Source organism: Azolla caroliniana, unplaced genomic scaffold, assembly GCF_043228905.1.
Source record: "Azolla caroliniana isolate FFs.n. ecotype wild unplaced genomic scaffold, voAzoCaro1.0.p SCAF_10, whole genome shotgun sequence".
Taxonomy (NCBI): domain Eukaryota; kingdom Viridiplantae; phylum Streptophyta; class Polypodiopsida; order Salviniales; family Salviniaceae; genus Azolla; species Azolla caroliniana.
The window spans coordinates 20,969,664-20,991,219 of record NW_028230445.1 but is presented as its reverse complement, the minus strand read 5'-3'; the positions used below and the strand labels follow the sequence as shown (position 1 = coordinate 20,991,219).

General features: G+C 38.2%; 4 protein-coding genes across 6 annotated transcripts in view; all 4 read right to left on the bottom strand.

The window, feature by feature from the left end:
• Positions 1–9,080, bottom strand: part of LOC147859536 (uncharacterized) — a 102,275-nt gene extending 93,195 nt beyond the window's left edge. The window contains exons 1-6 of one of the 2 annotated variants that reach the window (XM_087325588.1): positions 8,911–9,080; positions 7,867–8,106; positions 7,329–7,601; positions 7,070–7,234; positions 6,896–6,979; positions 6,603–6,737 (exon numbers count right to left, since the gene is read on the bottom strand). In XM_087325588.1, the coding sequence (XP_087181714.1) occupies positions 6,609–6,737; positions 6,896–6,979; positions 7,070–7,234; positions 7,329–7,601; positions 7,867–8,106; positions 8,911–8,982 (963 nt within the window). In that variant the 5' untranslated portion in view covers positions 8,983–9,080 and the 3' untranslated portion in view covers positions 6,603–6,608. Of the gene's footprint in view, positions 1–6,536; positions 6,738–6,895; positions 6,980–7,069; positions 7,235–7,328; positions 7,602–7,866; positions 8,107–8,910 lie in introns of those variants that run through there. The other variant, XM_087325587.1, reaches the window with a different exon arrangement.
• Positions 2,211–6,088, bottom strand: LOC147859537 (aspartic proteinase nepenthesin-2-like). Its single transcript, XM_087326311.1, has 4 exons — positions 6,061–6,088; positions 4,794–4,978; positions 4,168–4,205; positions 2,211–3,210 (listed from the first exon to the last, which is right to left on the bottom strand). Exons 1-4 carry the CDS (start codon positions 6,086–6,088, stop codon positions 2,211–2,213), a joined length of 1,251 nt encoding a protein of 416 aa, XP_087182437.1.
• Positions 9,081–9,625: 545 nt separating the features above from the next.
• On the bottom strand, positions 9,626–16,951 carry LOC147859535 (inner membrane protein PPF-1, chloroplastic-like). Of its 2 annotated transcripts, none has more exons than XM_087325830.1 (11): positions 16,569–16,951; positions 15,144–15,254; positions 14,984–15,058; positions 14,353–14,413; positions 14,210–14,283; positions 13,977–14,081; positions 13,693–13,800; positions 13,507–13,610; positions 10,808–10,975; positions 10,244–10,385; positions 9,626–10,064 (listed from the first exon to the last, which is right to left on the bottom strand). In XM_087325830.1, exons 1-11 carry the CDS (start codon positions 16,905–16,907, stop codon positions 9,960–9,962), a joined length of 1,392 nt encoding a protein of 463 aa, XP_087181956.1. In that variant the 5' UTR covers positions 16,908–16,951; the 3' UTR covers positions 9,626–9,959. The 2 variants fall into 2 exon arrangements, with proteins under 2 accessions (XP_087181956.1, XP_087181957.1); XM_087325831.1 differs by having other exon boundaries at positions 9,626–10,061; positions 16,569–16,949.
• A 1,805-nt stretch (positions 16,952–18,756) lies between these two features.
• Positions 18,757–20,734, bottom strand: LOC147859534 (mitochondrial import inner membrane translocase subunit Tim9-like). The gene is made up of 2 exons (XM_087326552.1): positions 20,575–20,734; positions 18,757–19,165 (listed from the first exon to the last, which is right to left on the bottom strand). The coding sequence occupies exons 1-2, from the start codon at positions 20,658–20,660 to the stop codon at positions 18,979–18,981; spliced, it is 273 nt and encodes a 90-aa protein (XP_087182678.1). The 5' UTR covers positions 20,661–20,734; the 3' UTR covers positions 18,757–18,978.
• Between the last annotated feature and the right edge of the window lie 822 nt (positions 20,735–21,556).

Sequence of the window (21,556 nt, the reverse complement as noted above, 5' to 3'; positions counted from 1 at the left end):
TTCTTTCACAGGAAATGATAAAAAATACACAGTATGTTAGGATGGCTCCATATTCAAAATGTTGAATGAAGATTTGACTATTGGATCCTTAGTCAAAGTGATACTTGTCTAAACTAAAACTTTTCATCTTCATCTTCCATTTGATTTCCTTCATTTGTGCGTCGCCCCTACTTGCTAAAAAGTGCGTCACCCTTGGTAATCAACATGAAATAAGGTAATCCACCCAACATCTTGATCTATGTGTAAATGAGTTGGCAAGCTATGGGGATCTTTGATCAAGATTTGAAATGATGAGATGAAATTGTGCTGGATTGCTCCATAGCTTGACTACCTGCTCCTATCGTAAGTTGGACTCCTGAACACATGCATTGAAATATTCACTTGAACTAATGTAATGTTATTTTGCATGGCAAAGAATCGAGACTCACAGTCAATGCCAAAGGAATTGGCAGATGCTTGTCCAGTCACAATCAGCCCTCTTGTCAAGCACTTCTTTATCTCATCAAAACAAGGCTCTAAGTTTCTTACATCCTCTTTAGAAGTCAACTCCACCTGTTGACATGTCATTTATAGGCTCAACATTTCTAAGTGCTGTAATTGTGCTGGATTGCTCCATAGCTTGTCTACCAACTCCTATCAAAAGTTGGGCTCCTGAACACATGCATTGAAATATTCACTTGAGCAAATGTAATGTTATTTATGGATGGCAATGTACATTTTTTTGCATGAACAGGAGCACTTAACTGGAAGAAAAAAAAACATGTTCCATAAGTGTATTGAGTAGGCAAATCTAGGTATAATATATTTTAACTGAATGTCCCATTTAGTCTATTTACTTCTATTGGATTTTTATATCGAAACGTACCGCATGTAGATTACGATTAGACGTTTGCTCTATTCCTCATACGGATGTTACTCATTCTCTTTTGGGATGCATCCCATGTCCCATGTATGCTACATTTGGAAAGACAAAAACAAGATGACCATGATTCTGGGTATCCATTTAATACTACTGGGTCGTGAAAGTGTGCTTTTGTGTGGGAATGACTGATCTAATAGGATAACAAAGACTTTTTTGTAAAAAATATCAAATTTAGTATGCAAGAAAATGGATCAATTTTCTTTCTGCGCTCTTGGAATCTTATTCAGATTCTTGTGTCTACAGTGTTACTTGGATTTTTGAACACACACATTGAACATTTGCTTGAAGTAGCGTGCATAGCATTGTTTTTGGTTGGCAATCCATTTTTTACATGAACAAGAACACTAATACCAGAATTTAGGAGAACTTATACCTTAGTTTACCTAAATATAGCCTCCAAGCCTACATCAATGAATGTCACCACATACGATTGTATATAATTGCAAGCAATGTATATGATTTGCTAGAAATTACAGTAGTTCTAACACTACATTCTTTTGTAGAACTTTTGATAGTATTTTTTTGTTACTTATGTTGAAATTATCTATTAACATATAGCTCACATGATTGCTCAATTTCTAATTGGCAAAGTTTCCCCGCACATTTTGTTCTAAGGGTTGACAATCACTAGAACAGATTGGGCACTTTATATCAATCACTAAATTTGTTCTATGGGAGAGAATACTCGGCTTGAATCTTCCCATTAAATTCCTTGTTGAGAATTATATGGGTATGTTTGCATTAATATGAAATAGCATACTCCCTATTTAACATTGTTATTAGTATGAGGACATGAAATTATAGTGTTTGTTGGTTGATTGGTCATGGGATGCCATATACTATAAACATTATGATAAATAACGACACAACATCTTTGGAAAGTAGTGAATATAATATATGTACATACACAGAAATATATAAGACCTAGTCTTATATACAGAGCCTGGCTCCGAAGGAGATACCAAATCCCATCATGCATGATATGTATAGAGTAGTGCGATACATATGGTGGCAATGTAAGCTATATAATCGATACATACACAACACCCACATCTGACATGTATATAATTGTGTATAAACTCGCTCTAACAGTTTGACGCTAGTTACCGTGGGGCAGGTACGTTATATGTTATATGAACACATATTTGAGATGGCCCATGGATGGTTATTGATCACACACACCACTTGATGCGCTGCGTGCATATATATATATATATATATGTGTGTGTGTGTGTGTGTGTGTGTGTGTGTGTGTGTGTATGATATACTGTTACAAGTGTATCTAAAATTAGAGAGAATCACAAGCAGCAGGCGCAAAAGAGAGACGTTGCTCTTGGAGGTCATAGAGGATGTGGAAATTTTGCTGTTGGATGTTGCCGATGATGGATATGTCGTTGGATGCGGCCAATGCCAAGCACACGAGATTGTCGTCCACAGCAATGAAGTAATTGGCGATGGGAAGCAGCATATGAGCCCCACCCCCGAAGCGGAAGGTGAGAGACGGCACATTGGAGGGAACCCCAGGGTAGCACAGGTCCAGGCCCGTACCCGAATCCTGGATGGGAATCAGTGGAATCTTGGAGCGGAAAAGGTCCAGCACGCGGTTATAGACGGATTGGTCGAGGTACGTCAATGTGGTGCCAGAATCGAAGATAACACCAGTGTAGAAGGCGTCGGAGGGGATGGCGGCGGCTGTCCCGCCCACGGAGATCCCCTCGATGGTCACGTAATAGAAGGTTCCGGAAGACTCGGGGTTGTTGCTGACGAGGGGTGTGGATTGGACGGTTCCGGAGAGGGAAGCAGCTGCTCCCAGGTACAGGGGGCTGCTGCGGGAGGGGTCGTCCCCCATGGACTGCAGGCAATAAGAGAACCTTGGGATGCTGAGCTGGGAGAGGAGAGAGAGTGGGCCTTGGCCCAGGCCGATGATACCGTCGGCACCGGCGAAGTTGCTGTTCTCGTTGTCGTAGCCGCAGCCGAAGGCGAGGTTGGGGACGGAGACAGGGCGGCCGGAGAGGTCAGGGAGAGTGAGGGTGTCGGAGACGAGGTCCCCGGAAGTGTAGGAGTTGTCGCCGTAGGCATAAACGTAACGACAGGAAGAAGAAGAAGAAGAAGAGGAGGAGGAGCAGGAAGAGCGAGGGAGATCAGAGCAGAGGTTGGCGGAGCAGGGGAGGCGGCGGAAAGTGGAAGAGCGGGAAGGGTTGAAGACGGGGTCGCCGGAGGATTGGGTGAAGCAGTTGGCGCAGGGCTGGCACTGCCTCCACACCAGGTCGCTCCCGGTGTCGATGAGCGCCGCGAAGGCCACGGCGGGCGTGCCGGTCCCAGGCAGGTTCGTGAGGAATGCGCCATCGCCAGAGATCACCGACGCGTCGAAGGTGCTGCTGCTACTACTACTACTACTACTATTACTGCTGGTGATCTCTGAAGCCGAAGCCGAAGCTCGAGCCGCGAGCCGCTGCTTCCGCCGCAGGCTGCTGGCCACCAGGCTGCTGGTGGCGTTCACATTCAGCCGCCCTCCCTTGTTTGCGCCCACTGTTGGAGCCGTTAGCTCCAGCCTGAACGAAAGCGTGGGGAGTCGTGCTGCCTCTTCTCCTCCTCCGCCTGGGGTCACGACTGCGCTTGCGTTGTCACGTGCCGCCGCCGGCCTGCCCCGATACTCGCCACGTGGCACCGAGTAATAAGCGATGCCACGTGCCGAAGCTGGAATGCGCCCATCCGACCCCACGCCAATAATAATAATAATAATAAGAAGAAGAAGAAGCATGAAGGAGGGAGTGGTCATATTTGTTTTGTCGTATTTATAAATGTGGCCTAGGGAGACAGCAGCTAGGCTCCTTTCCCTTTTGGACTTTTACCAATCCCCCCTACCCTCCTCAACTAAGAAATATGACTAAAGGACGGGCCCCAAGGTCTTTCTTTCTTTTGCTCCTCCTTACATAACAATGTTTGTGCAATGTTGTTATGCTCTTTCTCTCATTTGACACACACACCCACCCACACACCTCGGTCCTCCTCCCCTCCCTTCCCTTCCCCTCTTTACTTACTTACCCTACCATTTGTAGCCTTACCTCCTTTCCTTTTTATACAGCACAATAACCTTTGCTATCACACGCACACGCACACGCACACACGCACACGCACACTCACATGCACTCACTCTCTCCCTCGTTGTTCCAAGTCCATTGCGTATATCCTACCATCCTTCTCCTCATTTCATGATTACCGTTACATGTTCACGTCCCCCCTTCAAATCCTTTTTCTCCTCTTCCTTTCCCACTTCCTCCTCCTTTCCTCCCTCATGTCGATATTATTTACTCCCTTTCTTTATACATTCCTTTTACTTTCTCTCCCTCATTTATTTTCTCTCCCGTGGCACTCCCCAAGGGCTTACCCTTCCTCTCTCACAACATGGAAATGTCGTGGAGTCAATTCCATAGGTTGGCATTATAATAACGTAAATGAACAAAATTCTATTCTATGCATAACTTTTTAGATGTTACATATACGCACAAAACTTACCGAATTCGAGTTTTACACACATCATCTCTAAAAGGAATCCTTTGAAATTCCCAATTCAAATACACTTCGTGTGTTATTATTACATTTCCTCCATGTCATCATACACAAGAAAATGCCATAGTACTCAATGCACACTTCACTTCAACCAACTTGGTTTGTGTGGACATAGAATATTAAAAAGGTTGTGAAGTGTTCTCATTCATGTTTGGCATTTAATCTTATACCATGACAAAAAGTGGTTACGTAAACACATGATCTACAAGAACACCACATAGGAAAATAACTTGGAAAGAAGTCATAACAAGTTTTGAATCAAAATGTGAAAGCATTCATTCGAGATTTTGAAACCACAAACCAAAGATACTTTAGACGTCTCTCTTACTTCCATAGGTACATGGTCATCTAATTGAAATGTTAAAGCTTCAATGGTCAAGCTCATACTTTGCAACATTAAAGTCACAAGTTCTAACATTAAAGCCACAAATCTGCCAATTGGTTTGACATTCTGTTTTGAGATTAGCTTAATGATAATAACATATCCTATACGACAAGAATGAGTGCAATTCTAGGAACTTTCCAAATTAGCTCAATAGGCAAGCATAGTTGCTTGTTTCTAGCTGAATTGCACAATCATGGTGATGTCATACTCAACTCAAATGAGCCCATAATAGGACATCAAGACAAATAATTCCTCCTTTCTCAAACCCAATACAATAGCTATAGCTCACAAACTACAATGTGCTTTGATCATACATAGGTTGTTGGTTTCCAACTTGCTCATTTTTGTAAATTGTTGCCTACTTTGCCAATTTCACATGATGTGCAAAAGGATGTATTCCTTTGTAGGCGATGGAAAATTCTAAAATGCGCTTGTCAACCTAAGCCAAAGTCATTTTACAAATAGATTTTAAAATAACTTAAGAGTGTTGATGACTCCATCTTTCCCTTACAACTATGCATAAGTTATTTCCAAGTAACACTCCTAAGGAATGAATAAAATGTAAGTCTATAAAAGATATGGGTGTCTTTTGTCAAAGTGTTGGTGCAAAAGTTAAGCGTGATGGGGCATACATTATATGTGGGAAAAAGAGATTCCCAACTCAATTGAGAAGTAGGCTATCTATAAGAAACTTAAATGTATTCATCACAATGCGGAATTGGAAAAAACAATACAAAAAATGGAAAATTGATTTCAGAAGACTCGGACCTCTCCCATAACTTCCAATGATTCACACTACCTTGATTGTCAAATTAGGACACAATCAATCCATATTTCTGGATTGAATTTTGTCCTACCTTTTCACATGATTATTGTCATGATCAATTGCAATTGCATTGGTTAGACTTCGCTAGATGCATCATGGATAACAATCCTCATGTTACTTTTATCAAAATCCTATGTAACCTTCAAAATAAACTTAGCCCTCAAAATCCTATGTAACTCTTTATGCCTACACTTGTGAATGATTCATAACCACAACCAAATTTAATAAAGGTGGTTCGTTATATAAAATAATCACACTTACAGTGTGCATGATAAATGTGTTTTTTACAAAGCATAAAAGAAGCTGAAACAAGCTTTGAGTTTATTCACTTGCCAATACCGGACATTTTTGTATCACCTTCTGCATCAAAGTCCTTAATACACATGGATGTTTTCAACATACATATGAAATGCTACTTCACAAAATATATGCTTGATAGATTGTATCAGCAAAATACTATTTAGATTGTGTCACATGCTATACATAATATGTGAATGTATGTATATAATATATTGTATGTATGTATTTATTTATGTGTGCATGTATATAGGAACCCAAAGAATAATAAACTAGTATAAAGTAGTCTCCAATGAGCATTAGAATCATAAGATGAAATAGTTAGCATTTTTGCATAGCATTCAGGAATGGTACTGAAGTTGTATGTATGTGTGAAACCCGTCTGATATTCTGGAGGAGAATCTGCAGTCTTTTTAACATTGGCTCCTACACTCGTTAGTTATTCAATGATATAGGCGATATGATAAGGCCCAAATAGATATATGCATATTGCATAGCCATGTGCCAATCTTTTTCAAAAAGAGTCAAGATGATACTTCAACATTAGGAAACAATACCATTGCAATCATTGTGAGTTAGACTATAATTGAGAGTATGTTTGCACATGTCTAGGCATTTCCTCTTTCGGAAGTATGATAGAGAACGCCAGCCATAACTAGGGTTGCTTCTCCTTGCAAAAACACTCGGTCAGCTTTATTAGCAATCCTAATCTGTAATGTTCCACTCCGTGCTGATGCCTGATGTTGATGACACAATAAAACATTCCGTTAGTTCTAAACATAAGGGATAAGAGCTTTTAATCCAAAAATAAAGAGCACATAGAAATGGAAGGTAGGGATGAGATCTTTAAAGTGCATAGGATGACATCTTGTATATACAATTCCTTAGGGCCAACCTGAAAAGCAATAAGGTTGTTTTTATTAAGCTTGGTAGCCCAAAAAGGAGCCAACGCACAATGAGCTTGCCCACAAACCGGATCCTGTGATATGGCACCAGAGGTCTTTCATCAACTCAATTTCAATTTGTTAGTAAATCAACCTTACGTAGGATTTTATATTAGGATCCTTACCTCATCAATACCAACTTTTGGGGCAAAGAATCGAGACACACAGTCAATGCCAAAGGAATTGGCAGATGCTTGTCCAGTCACAATCAGCCCTCTTGTCAAGCACTTCTTTATCTCATCAAAACAAGGCTCTAAGTTCCTTACATCCTCTTCAGAAGGCAACTCCACCTGTTGACATGTCATTTATAGGCTCAACATTTCTAATCACTCTACTCGTGATAAAAATTTTAAACTGAAGGAAAAGTTGTAAGAAAATGCTCACCAGCAAATCATTAGAGGCAGTCTTCCTCCACGAAATAGGTTGGATGCCCTTGAATGTATTTTGTAGGCATGCAAGTTCGGAATCACATTCATATGATGGCAAAACAGGCAGGTTAAGCTCTATTAAAAAGTCGTTAGTGGAGGTCTTGTTGAGTTTGCGAGCTTGCAAATGGCCACCCCTTATTGGATGGAAATGAATCTCATCTCCATGCACTATACCCGATCCAAATAGAATATAGGCTGATGCCAATGTTAGATGGCCACACATGTCCACCTGACCCAGCTCATCATGACATGCATACAAATAAGAAGGAAGGTAAGAATTTTGATTGGATATTTGCTGCAATACCATTGAGGCCAGGAAAATCAATGTTTCAAGAGATGTACAAGATTTAAGGTCAATAAATGATTGATTGTCTTTCATAAGCTAGCGATGCATCATATTATAGAATTTAAAATGACATTCTTAAAAGCAAAAAACTGGTGGGACGTGGCTCTTAGGTCCAAGCCAAGAATTCCATTTATTTCATTATTCATACCTCTACAGTTGGAGTGAAGGTTCGAATTTCATAATGATTATTATCCAATAATGTAGAGCTTTTGTTGTTTCCATTCAACCAAACTTGATCCTCATTGTTGGATGCTCGTGACATTAGGAAGGCTGTCATGATATTAAACTCTGATGCCACCTTTTGCATCCAATGCAGTTCCGCCCATGATTGAAGCAAGCATACTGCAGCTGGGTTGCCCTTGAAAGCAACATTAGTAAAAGCATCGACCTGCCATTAATCAACGAATGTATGTGTATTATACTCCATAGGTAGCTGCACAAAAGGCATGTGACTTCTGATTATTGATACCACGGTTTGTGCAGGGTTTAATGTGTACTGCCCTCTGGAAATGACACTTCAAAATATAGACATGATTACAATCATTCCTTATGTATGAGTTTAGATGTGGTTTGGAATATGATTGGGCTCAGGGTTTTCATATTCTTGTTTTTCTGTTAATCAGTGGAGCTTTTATCATTATTTTTCGCATCTATGCGTACTAAGCTTTGGAGAGACTGCACAGAGAAAAAAAGCAAATCCTATTTGAAATATCGACACGACCATGGTCTTGTTTGATACCATTAGGGTTTCATATTTCTTTGTCCTGTATCAAACAACCTCTGACACAGATTTTTCTCTCTGATAAATGCCTAATGGATCTGAACATAATAGACATAAATTTGTTTTTTATAATAAAACCTAAACATTTAAATTAACTTCTCATTCGCATCAACAAGCATCGGCATGCGTTTATTTCTGTATCAACGCTGCCTAATGTATTGACATGCATCTTGTTTGCGCATCAAAGGCTTAATGTACGATCTAAACGTATCAGAAAAAGCTTTTCCTTCTAAAGATGGGACTAATGCTTCCCCAAACCACATATCGCTTCTTCTATATCAAAGGAGGCATTCGTTTTACACCTGGTTTTTGAATGAAGGTAAGCCATATATCCAGCTTTTTATGCAGAGTAAATCGACTGTAAAGGAAAGAATCGCGTGAAAACCTCATATTTCAGAAATGGATAAATACCACGGCATAGTTGATGAAGTATGGGGAGGATGAAGACTGAGAGACAGGGAAAAGCCCCTTCAGTATCGGCATTTCGCTATCGGATTCTTAGCTCAGAAAGAACCAACAAATGAGTACATATTGCTTTTCAATGAGACCACATCTTCCTGCCCTATCATTCAAATTTGACAGCTAAATCCATTAGGTTTACTTTTCTTAAAGACACAGTGGCATATTCTTGCGTGAATGAATTGAAATTGACGGTCAAACTTGTAAGATATTTGGACAAGCATGTGTAATCTAATAATGTTCATAAGCTGCCGTCCGTCCGTTCAGGCAAACGATTGGACTTGGCATAACCAATGTAAAATTATCCTCGTGTTAAATATCTGTATAATCTAGATCATAGAAGAAATGTTGGAAGTTATGTTTGTTTACCACTATGCTGTAAAATAATCATTCACTATCACTGTCTACCATTGGCCTCCAGGGTGATAGCACCATATCAGCTCACTCTTGCTTCATTATTAAAGTGATTGACACTACTAGAGGTATTGATTTGCATTTAGTGGGTATACATGGGTATAAGGTATGGGTAATACAACTTGAAATGACAAAGTTTGATTTGATAAATAGGATTTGAAATTCATTAGACCAACACTATGTTAAATATGTGCTATTCACATGGTATCGTCTGCGTCTAGAGATTCCATACCACATGTTTTTTACCAAGGACTTTCTTATCAACAATGCCATACATACATATATTATGCCGACAACCATGACTACAAGCATATTTGACAGTTACGAATACAATATTTGCCACTCAGTTCAATTTTTGGTGGGAACCTGATATTTTGAAATGATATTCTAACATCATTCCAGTGCTCTTTAATACATAATTGTGCTTCACATACTTGGGAAGCCAAGAAAACATATCATTGTTTCCCAAATCAACATTGGCTTCAAAGTTGATCTCTGGAAAACTAGTATACATCTCTATTTACTAGTAACAAGTTCCCATCATAACTTGTACAGCAGAAGCTCAAAAAATAATATGAAATTGTAATCTATACAGTCCTTTTCCTTTTTGAGCGTTTCCCTTTCTTCGTTGTTGGGGAACTAGATTCTCCTCCTGATTGGCTACGGCTATAGATCTCTTCTAAAGAGTCCTGCTATATAGGAAGACATAAGTTCAGCACATGTACAAGAAAAAGATAAACAAACATTGTGATGTGCAAAATATACAGAACGGACTTGCCCCAATAAAGTTGACATGTACAAATAGATACATATATATCGAACAAAAAAAACTATCTAAAAAAACATACAAATTAGCATTTTCTAGTAATACCTTAGCATTAGAAAGGTCAATAATTTCATCTAATTCTTCCTCACTACCACTGTCATCGTTCCCACCATCTGGAGTTGAATCAACTGTCTTTTTGGTGGATCCCGCATTCTTCCGTGCTTCCTCCTTCTTGAGCTGCCTGAACCTATATCACAAATCATGCTTGTTTATTGTTCTGCACAAGGGCTTGCCATTATCTTCAAGTTCCTATAGAAATCCCAAAAAGGGATAAGGCAATTATTTGTTTATTTCATGAGAGGATCATCATCAAATTTCTGTTCCAAATACTATAAGCAAAAGAATTGAATCTGCTTGTACATTTAAAATTGCTTCCCATATCCCAAAAGGCAACAGTAGATTCCATTATTGGATGCTTGACTTATTAAATTTTTTGTTTTTTTACCGGGGGGAAGGGGGGGGGGGGGGGGGGGAGATGTTATCATCTTTAAAATCTTCCATTACAAATCCAAATGGAATAGTAAAGTTATTGCCATTGAAATTAAAATGCAAACAAAACATTGAAGATGATTAAAAAGTAAATGAAAAATAGAAGTGATTTAGAAATACTTTTCCCCACGACGATCCTTTTTCTCGAGTACAGGAGGGGCACTGCTCGATCTCAATGCTTGTCCTGCACTTATAATGTCATTCCCATCCACAGTGGTGGGGGTTTTAGCACCACCCATCTTCCGCAAAAACACTTGTTGTCCTGTACTTAGGAAGTTATTCGTTAACCTGGCCCAGTAAATAAAGTATAGTTAATAATGGATCAGGATGACATCAGATATTAATAAACACGAGATTTGTTCCCCTGTACATTTATTTAAATATAACAAGATCAAATTCCCCATTATACCAATTGACCTATTTTTAGATAGGAAACAACTTTAGACATTAATCAGCAACTATTCCGTACAGTTTTCTTTAAGGGAATGTCTAAGTGTGTTTTCAGGCATTCTACTTAGGCAGTTTATAGCTTACTTCGATTTGTTTTCCCAGATGAGACATGTTCAGATGTACTCTCTTTTTCAGTCTGACAGAAAACTTTGATTTTCTGAGATATGTAAATACTATTCAAAGGAATGGTAGCAACCACAGCCAACCATGAAATTCAGGAGACAGAAGTGTACTACGAAAGAGGAGAAAATTGAAACCGTAGTCCAGTCTGAAATTTGAAGAGGAGACCATTGAAAAAGTTAAAAGTTTCACTTACCTTGGAGTTGATATGCCTACTCAAATTATTTGAAGCTTTCAAACTAAAGGAATGGAGCCCATTACAGTCCAGTACTAAGAATTTGAGAGTATGGGCCACTTCGGCACAACCCAAAGATGGTACATAAGCATAGTACTTCATTATGTATGTACATGGAACTCGGGTTTGAGAATGCAGCATTTGGCATCTCATGGAATGGAAAGGAGTTAATACACAGGAAATTTCAATACTACAATTTAGGGTCAAGAACACAACTCCATGCTTTAGAAGTGCTTCAAGAAACTAGAAGAAAGCAATGGAGCTTTATGTCTTCCAAAAAGTTTATAAGTACATATCAGACGTAAAGATAATGACTCAAAGTCGCCTCCCCAAGGCCACAGAGGAAATTTGACATATAAGGAATTTCTTTTTCTCAAGCCGGGTTCAAGACATCCAGAATCTCTCCAAAAGAGATGGAAGAGCAGCCCAAAACATACCTAAGTTTCACTACTAGCAGCCAAATTACTAATACACTGGGAAATTTATCAAGGGTCGCCAGCCAATGCCCAAGCTCACATCCAAAGACCCATGTCAAAAAAAACAAGATGTGGCATCTGACAGAAATTCCAAACCCTCTCCCTCTCCCCACAAGTTCAAGGTTCAAAGCTTGCTCATAACACTGATTTACTAGGTGATGCAACCAAATGGGAACCAAATCATAACCTGGAAAGTGTTAAAAAGACATTTCGTCTCAATGTTTGGCCGCATGACAAGGAGCAACTCATTGGGCAAGCCCGAGATAGAAGCAGCCCCAATCATCACTGAGACATCATTCTGATTAGTGACCTGTATCCAACCACTTTGGGAGCACACTCGAGATCCCTAAATGATGGTATTCAAGGTTGGTTTATGTGCATCAAAACAACTTGCTGAACACAGAGATAATCATTGTTGGTATGCTGAAACTAAACAATGCTTCGAGTTGCATGGCATAAGCACTACCCCCATCCCACTATAGTTTGGATTGTAACCATCTAAACACAACCAAAGCAGAACTGATATTATTAACTTGGATAACACAAGAACATGGCTCAGCCCCACATCTCATGGTAGGAAAATGGCCCACTATAAGGCACACTTTTTACACATATTAGAGGATGGATTCATCATCAAGCCCTCTTGTATGACATACATCTAACCTATGCGGTGTGGAGTGTCATAGGGCAGTTGCAGACCTCTTCACATTAGTAACAGATTGAGATAGGGAGATATGCATCCATACCCCTAAGATGTTTTTTGGTCAATTGTGACATCAGGGAGGAGAATCTGAGAGCATTATGTCTATCATTGTACTGTTTTCTATGAAATAAGATGTGAATAATCACAACTTTCTTTTGCCCCATCACTCCTAATGCTACAAGTTAATCAAGGGCTACACAAGTGGGCTCCCATGTAGGAAGTGGCAGAGGGTTACAATAGATCAGACTAGCAATTTTTCGTGCATGCAGGCCTTGGCTTGGTGGATGACACAATCTTACCACCCATATAAAGGCCATTACCTGCCGCTATCACAAGTGCTTCCCTCACATTGGAGATCTCTCCATTTTGGATTGATCTATGTTAATCTGTCTGACTTGTGAATCTTACATGTATCAATAATGAGATTCTCTAATCACGTTTAAGTTCATTTACTTTTTTACTTAGTTATATTTATATTGGTTTGTTCTCAAGTACGCCACAACATTTTAAGATGTAATCTCTGATTTGTTCTTAAAGGTCATTTTGGCCTATTAAGAAATGTTAGTATATCTTTCTTTCTCCTTCTCTCTCCATGTATTGTCAGTCCAGTCCAATCGCCACACAAATTTTTCTAAGTCATAACGTGCACTCTCAATTGCAGTATTCGTTAGACAAATTCTCGAACATCAAGAGTCATTACTCAAGTCCACAAACTCGTGAACTGTCTCACATTTGATCATAGGTCATATTTGATCTCAAGGGCAACAATACAATCCAGTAATCTCTTCCTCTCTTTCTCTCTCTAAAAACCAGCAGCAAGCAAAAATAAAACTACCAATAAAGACTGAGACCAGATGGTACTGAAAGAGAGAAGTAGCCAATCATCAACGGAAGAAACTTCAGGATGACTTGTGTATTCTTCTGGCTAGGATCATCAGACTGCATGAGAATGAGATTAATAAAAAAAATGAAGACTAAAATAAAAAAGAGGACGATCAATAGTTGCAAAATAGAGCATTACCTGTGGGGGTTGCATTATTTGCATAGAAACATACTGGGAGATTATCAGCAACACAGGTAATACAAGGTAGGCAATAGTATCACCCCAACCAAGAGGTGGAGCACCATCCTATATATCGGAAAGATATTCATGCAAAGATAAACACAGCCTGATTTAATAAATAATATTAACAAAAACAAGATGCATAGTGTGACAATAAAACATATTTTAACAAACCCAAGTTCAAATCTCAATAATAATACAAGTTATAACGTATTAATGATGTCGATAAATATATGACTTACAACGAACGGGAAGAGCCATGAAACTCCACTTCCTGTTTGGCGAGCTGCAATAGTTGTAGGTCCAGCTAGGGATGGGATCCAAAAGAAACCTTCCGTCAGCAACCCCTGGTTAAACAGGACTCATTCACATTTAATCAAACCTGATTCTGTGAAGCTTTATAGCTATAAAGCGTGATGTAAAGGTCAATATATTTCTTTTAACACACGACTACAGAAAAATAAAGTCATCCGACCTCATTTGCAACATTTGATAAGGCACGATAAAGTCCAATAAATACAGGGATGGTTGCCAAGGTGGGTAAACAACCTACAAATACATGAAGCGAACTTAGAAAAAAGATAAAAAGGCAAAACAATTATAGAGACAAACATTTACCTGCCAGTGGATTAACACCCGCTTGTTTGTAAAGTCGTGATGTTTCAAGTTGTATTCTCTCCTAAAATAACATCTTCTGTAGTGTTAACTTTTGAAATTTAATATGCAACCAAAAAACAGTATTCCCTCACAATGATAACTAGGGTCATGAAATACACTCTCCTGGTTAGCCCTTAAATCGCCCTTATATTGATCCTTCCTACTATTATGATATTAGATCCATCATCTCTTTTTCTCCCTTATCATGCAGATGATTTACTATTCAATATGTACATGCATAATCATAAATGAACTAGCGTCCACCGCAATGTACCATTTGTGCACATATAAGCATAACAAACAAAACTATTGTCCTCCCTAAGCAATGTTCATTTTTACTCATCATGGAACTAAAACACTATTATCTATCCTAGTGAAAATAAAGCATTCTGATCATCAATATAAAAGTATTCATGTGGATGAAAGTATGGAAGAAGGATTATCTTGCCAAGTCAATTCAAACAAGTCGTTTAACCTAAAAATATTACTGTCTTTCCTTAAAAATCTCTCCCAAAAGCATTCCTTCAGACCTTACTCCTTCCCCAAAATCAATTATTCACATTGGGAAAATCCAAAATATATTATATCACACCTGATTGCCAGCATAGCGCTGCTGAATTGCTTTAATTTTTGGTGCCAGACTCTGCATTGCTAAGCTAGATTCCAGCTGTACCCAAGAAGCACAGTCAATTGATATTTTCGAGATTGCAAATGAGGCAAACAAAAGAAGGGAGAAAGGAGATAATGCATACTTGTTGTTTTGTTAAGGGAAAAGTTGCAGCTTTCACAAGAATTGTCAGAAAAATTATTGCAAAGCCATAAGCATAAGGAACATGTAGGGTTTGAAATCCGTCCTTCAAAACCTGAAACATCCAAAAGAACCCAATACGGTATTGATATTTCCCAGAAACTGATTGCACGATGCACTTCTTATTGCAGATATGAACAAATCAAAGTTCTTAAAAGATTTCCTTATAGATGTTTTCCTTGTTCCTATTGCCTCAATGGCAAGAGACCTCCATTGTACGTAATGAACATAATGGTACACAAGATAAAGAATGAAACAGAAAAGAGAATGATACTTTCCTAATGCATTGAAAAGGCTGAAACAAAAATAGTGAATGACAATTCCCTGATGGATTCCAAAATATTAAACTCTATGGTACAAACCAACAGAGAGCTCATCGCATGTTTTGAACAATATGGTACACACGAAAAAGAATGAAACGCAAAAGAGAATGATACTTTCCTAAAGCATTGAAACGGCTGAAACAAAAATAGTGAATGATAGTTCCCTGATGGATTCCAAAATATTAAACTCTATAGTTCAAACCAACAGAAAGAATCATAGTTGTTGTAAGACACCTCAAACCCATATTTTTGGTCTCAGAAAAACAATTGAAAACTTCATGTTCAATACATTCAAATCAATGATTTTTGCACAGGAATATGGTCTAACCTCCAAAGTTGCACACGTCAAAATCTATCATTGTATGCTAAAACCATCAAAATATATAGCTGTTCACAACAAGACAAACCACTCTCCAACAATAAGAAAGACAACTGAAGCCTCACTTTCAAACCATCCAAATCTATACTTTGTATTATAGTAGTTTCCCAAGCAACTTCATCTTGAAGCCATCAAAATCTATGGCTGTATGTTCAAACCATAAAAAGGCAACACTTGTATGTTCGAACCATCATCAAAATCAATAGCTATATTCTAGAACTACCCTCAACATCAGTTGTATCCCAAGACATCATTGAAATCAGTACTCTCTAAATCATTAGACATTAATTCTAAATTATTTTTCGTCGTGTTTTCAGTATCCCCATTGTACTTGGAAAAATATGATTAGATCATGCTATTTTTAGAAAATAATATTTCAATTCCATAGGATTTGGGACTATCCATAATTTCAAATTTAGTCTTTTAAAGAAGACTATTGAAACATCTAACATGTCCACCATCTAAATCAGCCATTTTTGTACTGCTAGAAGACCAAAATCCTCAATTAACATCAAAATCTACATTTTTATTTCAGAGATCAAGACCCTCAAACATGAAAACGCATTACATTGAGAAAGATTAATTAATAATGAAACCTCCAACATGAAAGAGCTATATATTGAGCAAGGATTCAATGATTAAACGTGACGAAGAACAAGTATCCTACCTTGAGAATGGATTCCAAACCATCAGTAAGACCACTCAACCAGTCACGATTCTGTTGAGTATTAGCCACAACAGGATCGGAAGAAACAGCAGAATCCGCTATGGTGTAAAGAAGACCTTCAGCTCTCATCAGGAGCTCGGGGATTCCTTTGGAGACGAGTTCTAGTGAAGTAGAATCGAAATCCTGAAACGATGAACGAATGGCGAGAACACCATTGCCTGCAGAATAAGAAGAATGATGATGACGATGAAGGCTTCTTGATCTGTGGAAGAAGCCATGGCTAATCTTGCTGACTGTCGCTGCGGACAAAAGCCGCGTGGACAGTGGGCAAGAAGCCATGGCAACGATAAGGAAGGAGAAGAAGAAGAAGGAATGAATGGATGGATGGGATGGATGATAAGGATGGTATGGTATGGCATGGCATGGTGTGGTATGGTATGGTATGGTATGGTATGGTATGGTATGGTATGGTATGGCACGACATCATGTGGTATGGCATGAACGATACGAAGGGGGCTCATCCATTGTCAAGCAAATCCAAGGTTGTATCACCTGAATTCATGCCATACAAAGCATGCTACATAATATCACAACTCATTTTTTCTAAATCAATAACACTATTAGTAATCCCAGAAAACCAGCCTATTCGGTATGGTATTGGTAACGGAATATGGTAGGGTATTGGTAACGATATATGGTATGGTATTGGTAATGGCATATAGTATGGTATGGTGAAATCAATGGCTCTCCTTCCATTACATTGTTAGCACGTTTCCATATATATATATACACACATTTTTTCTTTTCTTATTTTCAGCCTGAAAAGATTGCTTTTGTCCAGACTTTGATTTTAGTTTTCCTTTTCCTCTCAAATTGTCATTAGAGTCTGATGCATATGGTAGAACAGTAGATTCAAGATGGATTTGACCTTCTCCTGTTTATCCTTAAAAGATCCCTTTCGTCTAGATTTTGCTTTTAGTTTTCCTTTTCCTCTCAAATTGTCACCACAATCTGATGTATATGGGGGAATTGTTGATTCAAGATGGATTTGAGATTCTCGTGTTTATCTTGAACCTTATATGCATTTGACATTGTAAATGCATTTTCATTCCCAAAATAGAGTTGCCAAACATTGAGAGAACCATAAAGTAGTGTTACACATCGACACACCCTACATCAAGTGCCAATGTCAAATGTAGGATATGTTCTCCTCTATAAACATTCCAAAGAAATATGTAATAAAGTGACATTAAGTCAAATGCGAGCCACCGCCATGCAAGAGTGGAGGTGGAAAGATTAGACAATTTTATAATGCTAAGAAACACACAAGGGAGAAGAAGATTGTAACCATATGCATTCAAGCATAAGTCCACCCATTAGCCCTTGCTCATAGGCACTCTAATCATATATAGTCGTTTCACATGGTAACACGTTCACCTCACTGACACCCTACAACGTTGGGTAGCATTAACCATATGACAAACCACAACAAGCCACCATTGCAAGAGCAAAGAGATTAATGCATATTATAGAGATCACATTGATTCATCATGTTCTTCAAGATAAATAATGAATTGTGTGTATATAATACAACAAATTTGGCTCGAACCATCAACATAATGACATTTCCATAACCAAGATATGTGATAAAAGGAGCTATTGGAATAAAATAATTTGCAACTGTAATTTACTCACATTTTCCTTAATGAACAGAGAAAAATGATTACTAAAAATACAAACAATGGTCAAGAATCTTTATAGATATGTACACAATTGTAAAACCTTAACAATCTACCCAGTGTATGTAGATGGCACTAGTAGAACAGCCACATATCCCAAGTATCATGCTTATTTCCATGTACTAATGTTCAGCCCAATTTACTCTACCTGAACCATAATAGTAGTATCATTACATGATGATACAATGAGTAGCACTGAATGCCAACTTTCCCACCAAGCTCAACAGGAAAAAATACAAATGAGGAAAACTTGACATAAGAATGTACAGATTCAAAAAATGATGCATAACATAAAACAACCATAAAATAATGGCTAAAGTTAGTTTGATAAAAACAAGATTTGTTGAACATGCAGCCACATAGCAAAGGAAAATAAAAGAAACAGAGAGTTCCAGACCGACACAAGCACCAATTTATCACATGAGCTGCATCCATCTGGTCATTCTCTCTCTAAAATTGTATCAGCTGGTTTCACATGAATTTTTATATTAATGTTTCTCCTCAGCATGTATAGGTAGTACACATGAGAGATAACACATGAGGTTACATAAGGTTTCATGTGTTTCCCCCACACTTTTATGAAGCAAAATCCGAGAAAAAATTTGCTACAAAACTATATAAGTTCTTACCAAAAGTTCAACATCAAGATTGGAAACTGGTAACTCTTTCAATCAATCTGGGGTCATGCCTCCTTGATTTAGCTCCGTAAATCTCAAGCTAACTCGCATCGAGTGCTTCAAGAATTTCTCAGCACAATGGCGCACACAAGATTCCTCTTGCTTATCTAATGTCTTCCTTCGGAAATTATCAATGCAATGGCCAAAGCATCTTTCCACCAACGAATTGTACATCCTCAAGCTGTGAACAAGAAAGATCATTTGCTTTATAAAAAGGAATACATGGCCTATCACTAATAAGCTACACTAATCAATGATATCTTATACATTCAGGAGAGCAAATATGCTGAGAAATACAGACTTCAGATTATACACACACACACACACACACACATATATATAAACACACATAAAAATGATTAAGATATTCCAGTTCGATTAAGAATGATTTTAGCACCAAAAATTCCAGGCATTGATTGGAACACCATATGCTATCATGATTTCCCAAATATTTTGACTTGAGCATTAGTTTAAGCAGCAGCCCTCATTTTTAGCAAATGTTTGCTATCCTTGGAACCATAACCAATCCCTATGCACTGTATGTATGCCTAATGCCATCATAAAGTCAAGTTAAGAATTCAATCCTCAAATGAGAACAATCAAATTGACGCCATCATAAGGCTAAGCTAAATATCAAATCCCAAAATTAAAGGAATTCAATTCAAGTGTAAAAGCAGATGCAGACTCAAAGTGATATGGCCACTAGCATCATAAGCCCAAAGTAAAGAATACTGTCTCTGCAGGATGTCGACCAAGGGCATTTGGAGAAATATCAAAACTCAGGGTCATGTGGGCAAAACCAGGGTGTTTCCAGAATTTTTCACATAAACCAATCGAACCAGCAAACAAAAGTATGTCAACTGTGATTTACCCCAAAGTTGATGAAGATGTGATAACAAGCATACGCTCTTTATCGCTAGATAGTGAAGAAATTTTTTGACTTTCCTGACATGGTCTCCACCATGATGCATGAAATGCTACTTAGTACATATTTTCGTAGATAATAGGAGTTATTAAACTTAAGAAAGAAAGAAAAAATCTTCAGGACTAGAAATTTGAAGTTACCATGGATTTGTTTTAAGCAAAATACCATTTTTATTCGGTATATAACAGAATACCCATCATTTTCGGAATTTACAATAATTCCCCATCATAGCATCTGACTTGATAACAACTGCATGCTCTTCTTGTCTTTACATTGAAGAAAATATCTGACTTTCGTAACACTTTCTCGAACATGATGAAAGAAATGCAACTTACTGAGTACAGTCTTTTCTAGATAATAGAAACTAGTACAGACTAAACTTAGGTGAGAAAAAAATTCTTCAGTGCTAGAAATTTGATATAGATTTGTAACAAAAAAATAGCCCATTTCTTGGCTACATAACAGAGTACCCCTCAATTTCCAGAATTTAAAAGAATGCCTCTCCAAAGCACATGCGTATTCTGGATACGAAAGAGGGTTACTTTGTGAAGCATCCAAAACATTATAGATACAGAATTCTGAACCGAAATCGAAAGCTACCATAGATTCTGAATCAAACAAGGAGACAAGGATGAGAGAGAAGCGGGAGCGAACACGAAGAATACCTGTCTCGGACTTGCATCTGATCGATCATAGAAGCCATTCGCACACCATCTTCTTCTGTCAAGTTGCCGAGCTCTGGGGCCTCCATAGCTTCGGCCTGTGTATGAAATGGTAGATGGGTGTATTGGTATGTATGCTCTGTGACCTAGGGTCAATATTAATAATGATCACATCCCTCTTAAGTCGTGACTCATGACTAATGAAGGAAGTATGTCTACATATGTACATATTTACAACTATTTGTTCTCTCTGTGTACCTTTGATTATGTAATTAGCTTAATCTAGTGGTAAGACTTTACACTACAAGCAGTCTATTACTTCATATATATCTGTTAATTCACTAGATGCTACGTAAGAAAAGTGTTCAAGTGGTTGATTTGATAGGCCTTACTTCCAAGAGAGGAGAGGAGTTGAGTTCGAGTAGAACATGTTAATATTTCTTACTTTCTCTCTCCCCTCCAAAACAGTTTCCATGTGCTTCTGTTGCTTGCTCCTCCATGCTGTGAAGGGAATCGATACAACATCAAATACGTACGTCTACTTTTACCATCTGTGAAAGACTATGTATGATATATTTGACAGGGCCCAACCTTTGGGGAAGGATCAGAACTTGGGCTCTCTCTAATCAATGGATTTCTATCACTGTGCTGTAGCATATACCACTAGGCCAAACTAATCAGAGAGAGACAAAGAGACCACATGAATGTAGCTCATGGAGGTCTATACTCCTATAGCCAATGTCATCTAGTAAAATAGTGCATTAATTAGATTTGAAGTCAACTAGAAACAAAAAATGAATAATGGAAAGAGTGTTATGCTTATAAAAGTAGGATAAGAGCAATTGCATAGGTAGAATCCATGACCTTTTTATCTTTCGCCAAACTACCTTAGAGAATGTGCTCTATCCATCTGGGCTCTCTCTTGTCAGATTTAATCAAGAATTGTGTACTTATTCAAAGCCATCAATCACATTGTAGATTTAAT

Excerpts from the sequence above, each read along its gene's own strand:
- LOC147859537 (XM_087326311.1), bottom strand. The coding sequence starts at position 6,088 with ATGTGTATTAAGGACTTTGATGCAGAAG. Across the intron at positions 4,979-6,060 it reads TAAGGACTTTGATGCAGAAG|GATATGTTATTATCATTAAG; the intron begins GTGATACAAAAA and ends CTTGTCGTATAG. Across the intron at positions 3,211-4,167 it reads GAAGAGGAGAAAAAGGATTT|GCTCATCGACACCGGGAGCG; the intron begins GAAGGGGGGACG and ends GGCCTTCGCGGC.
- LOC147859535 (XM_087325830.1), bottom strand. The coding sequence starts at position 16,907 with ATGGCTTCTTGCCCACTGTCCACGCGGCTTTTGTCCGCAGCGACAGTC. Across the intron at positions 14,082-14,209 it reads TATCAAATGTTGCAAATGAG|GGGTTGCTGACGGAAGGTTT; the intron begins GTCGGATGACTT and ends CTGTTTAACCAG. Across the intron at positions 10,976-13,506 it reads TCTGGTCTCAGTCTTTATTG|GTTAACGAATAACTTCCTAA; the intron begins GTAGTTTTATTT and ends TTACTGGGCCAG.
- LOC147859534 (XM_087326552.1), bottom strand. The coding sequence starts at position 20,660 with ATGGAGGCCCCAGAGCTCGGCAACTTGACAGAAGAAGATGGTGTGCGA. Across the intron at positions 19,166-20,574 it reads CAGATGCAAGTCCGAGACAG|CTTGAGGATGTACAATTCGT; the intron begins GTATTCTTCGTG and ends TCTTGTTCACAG.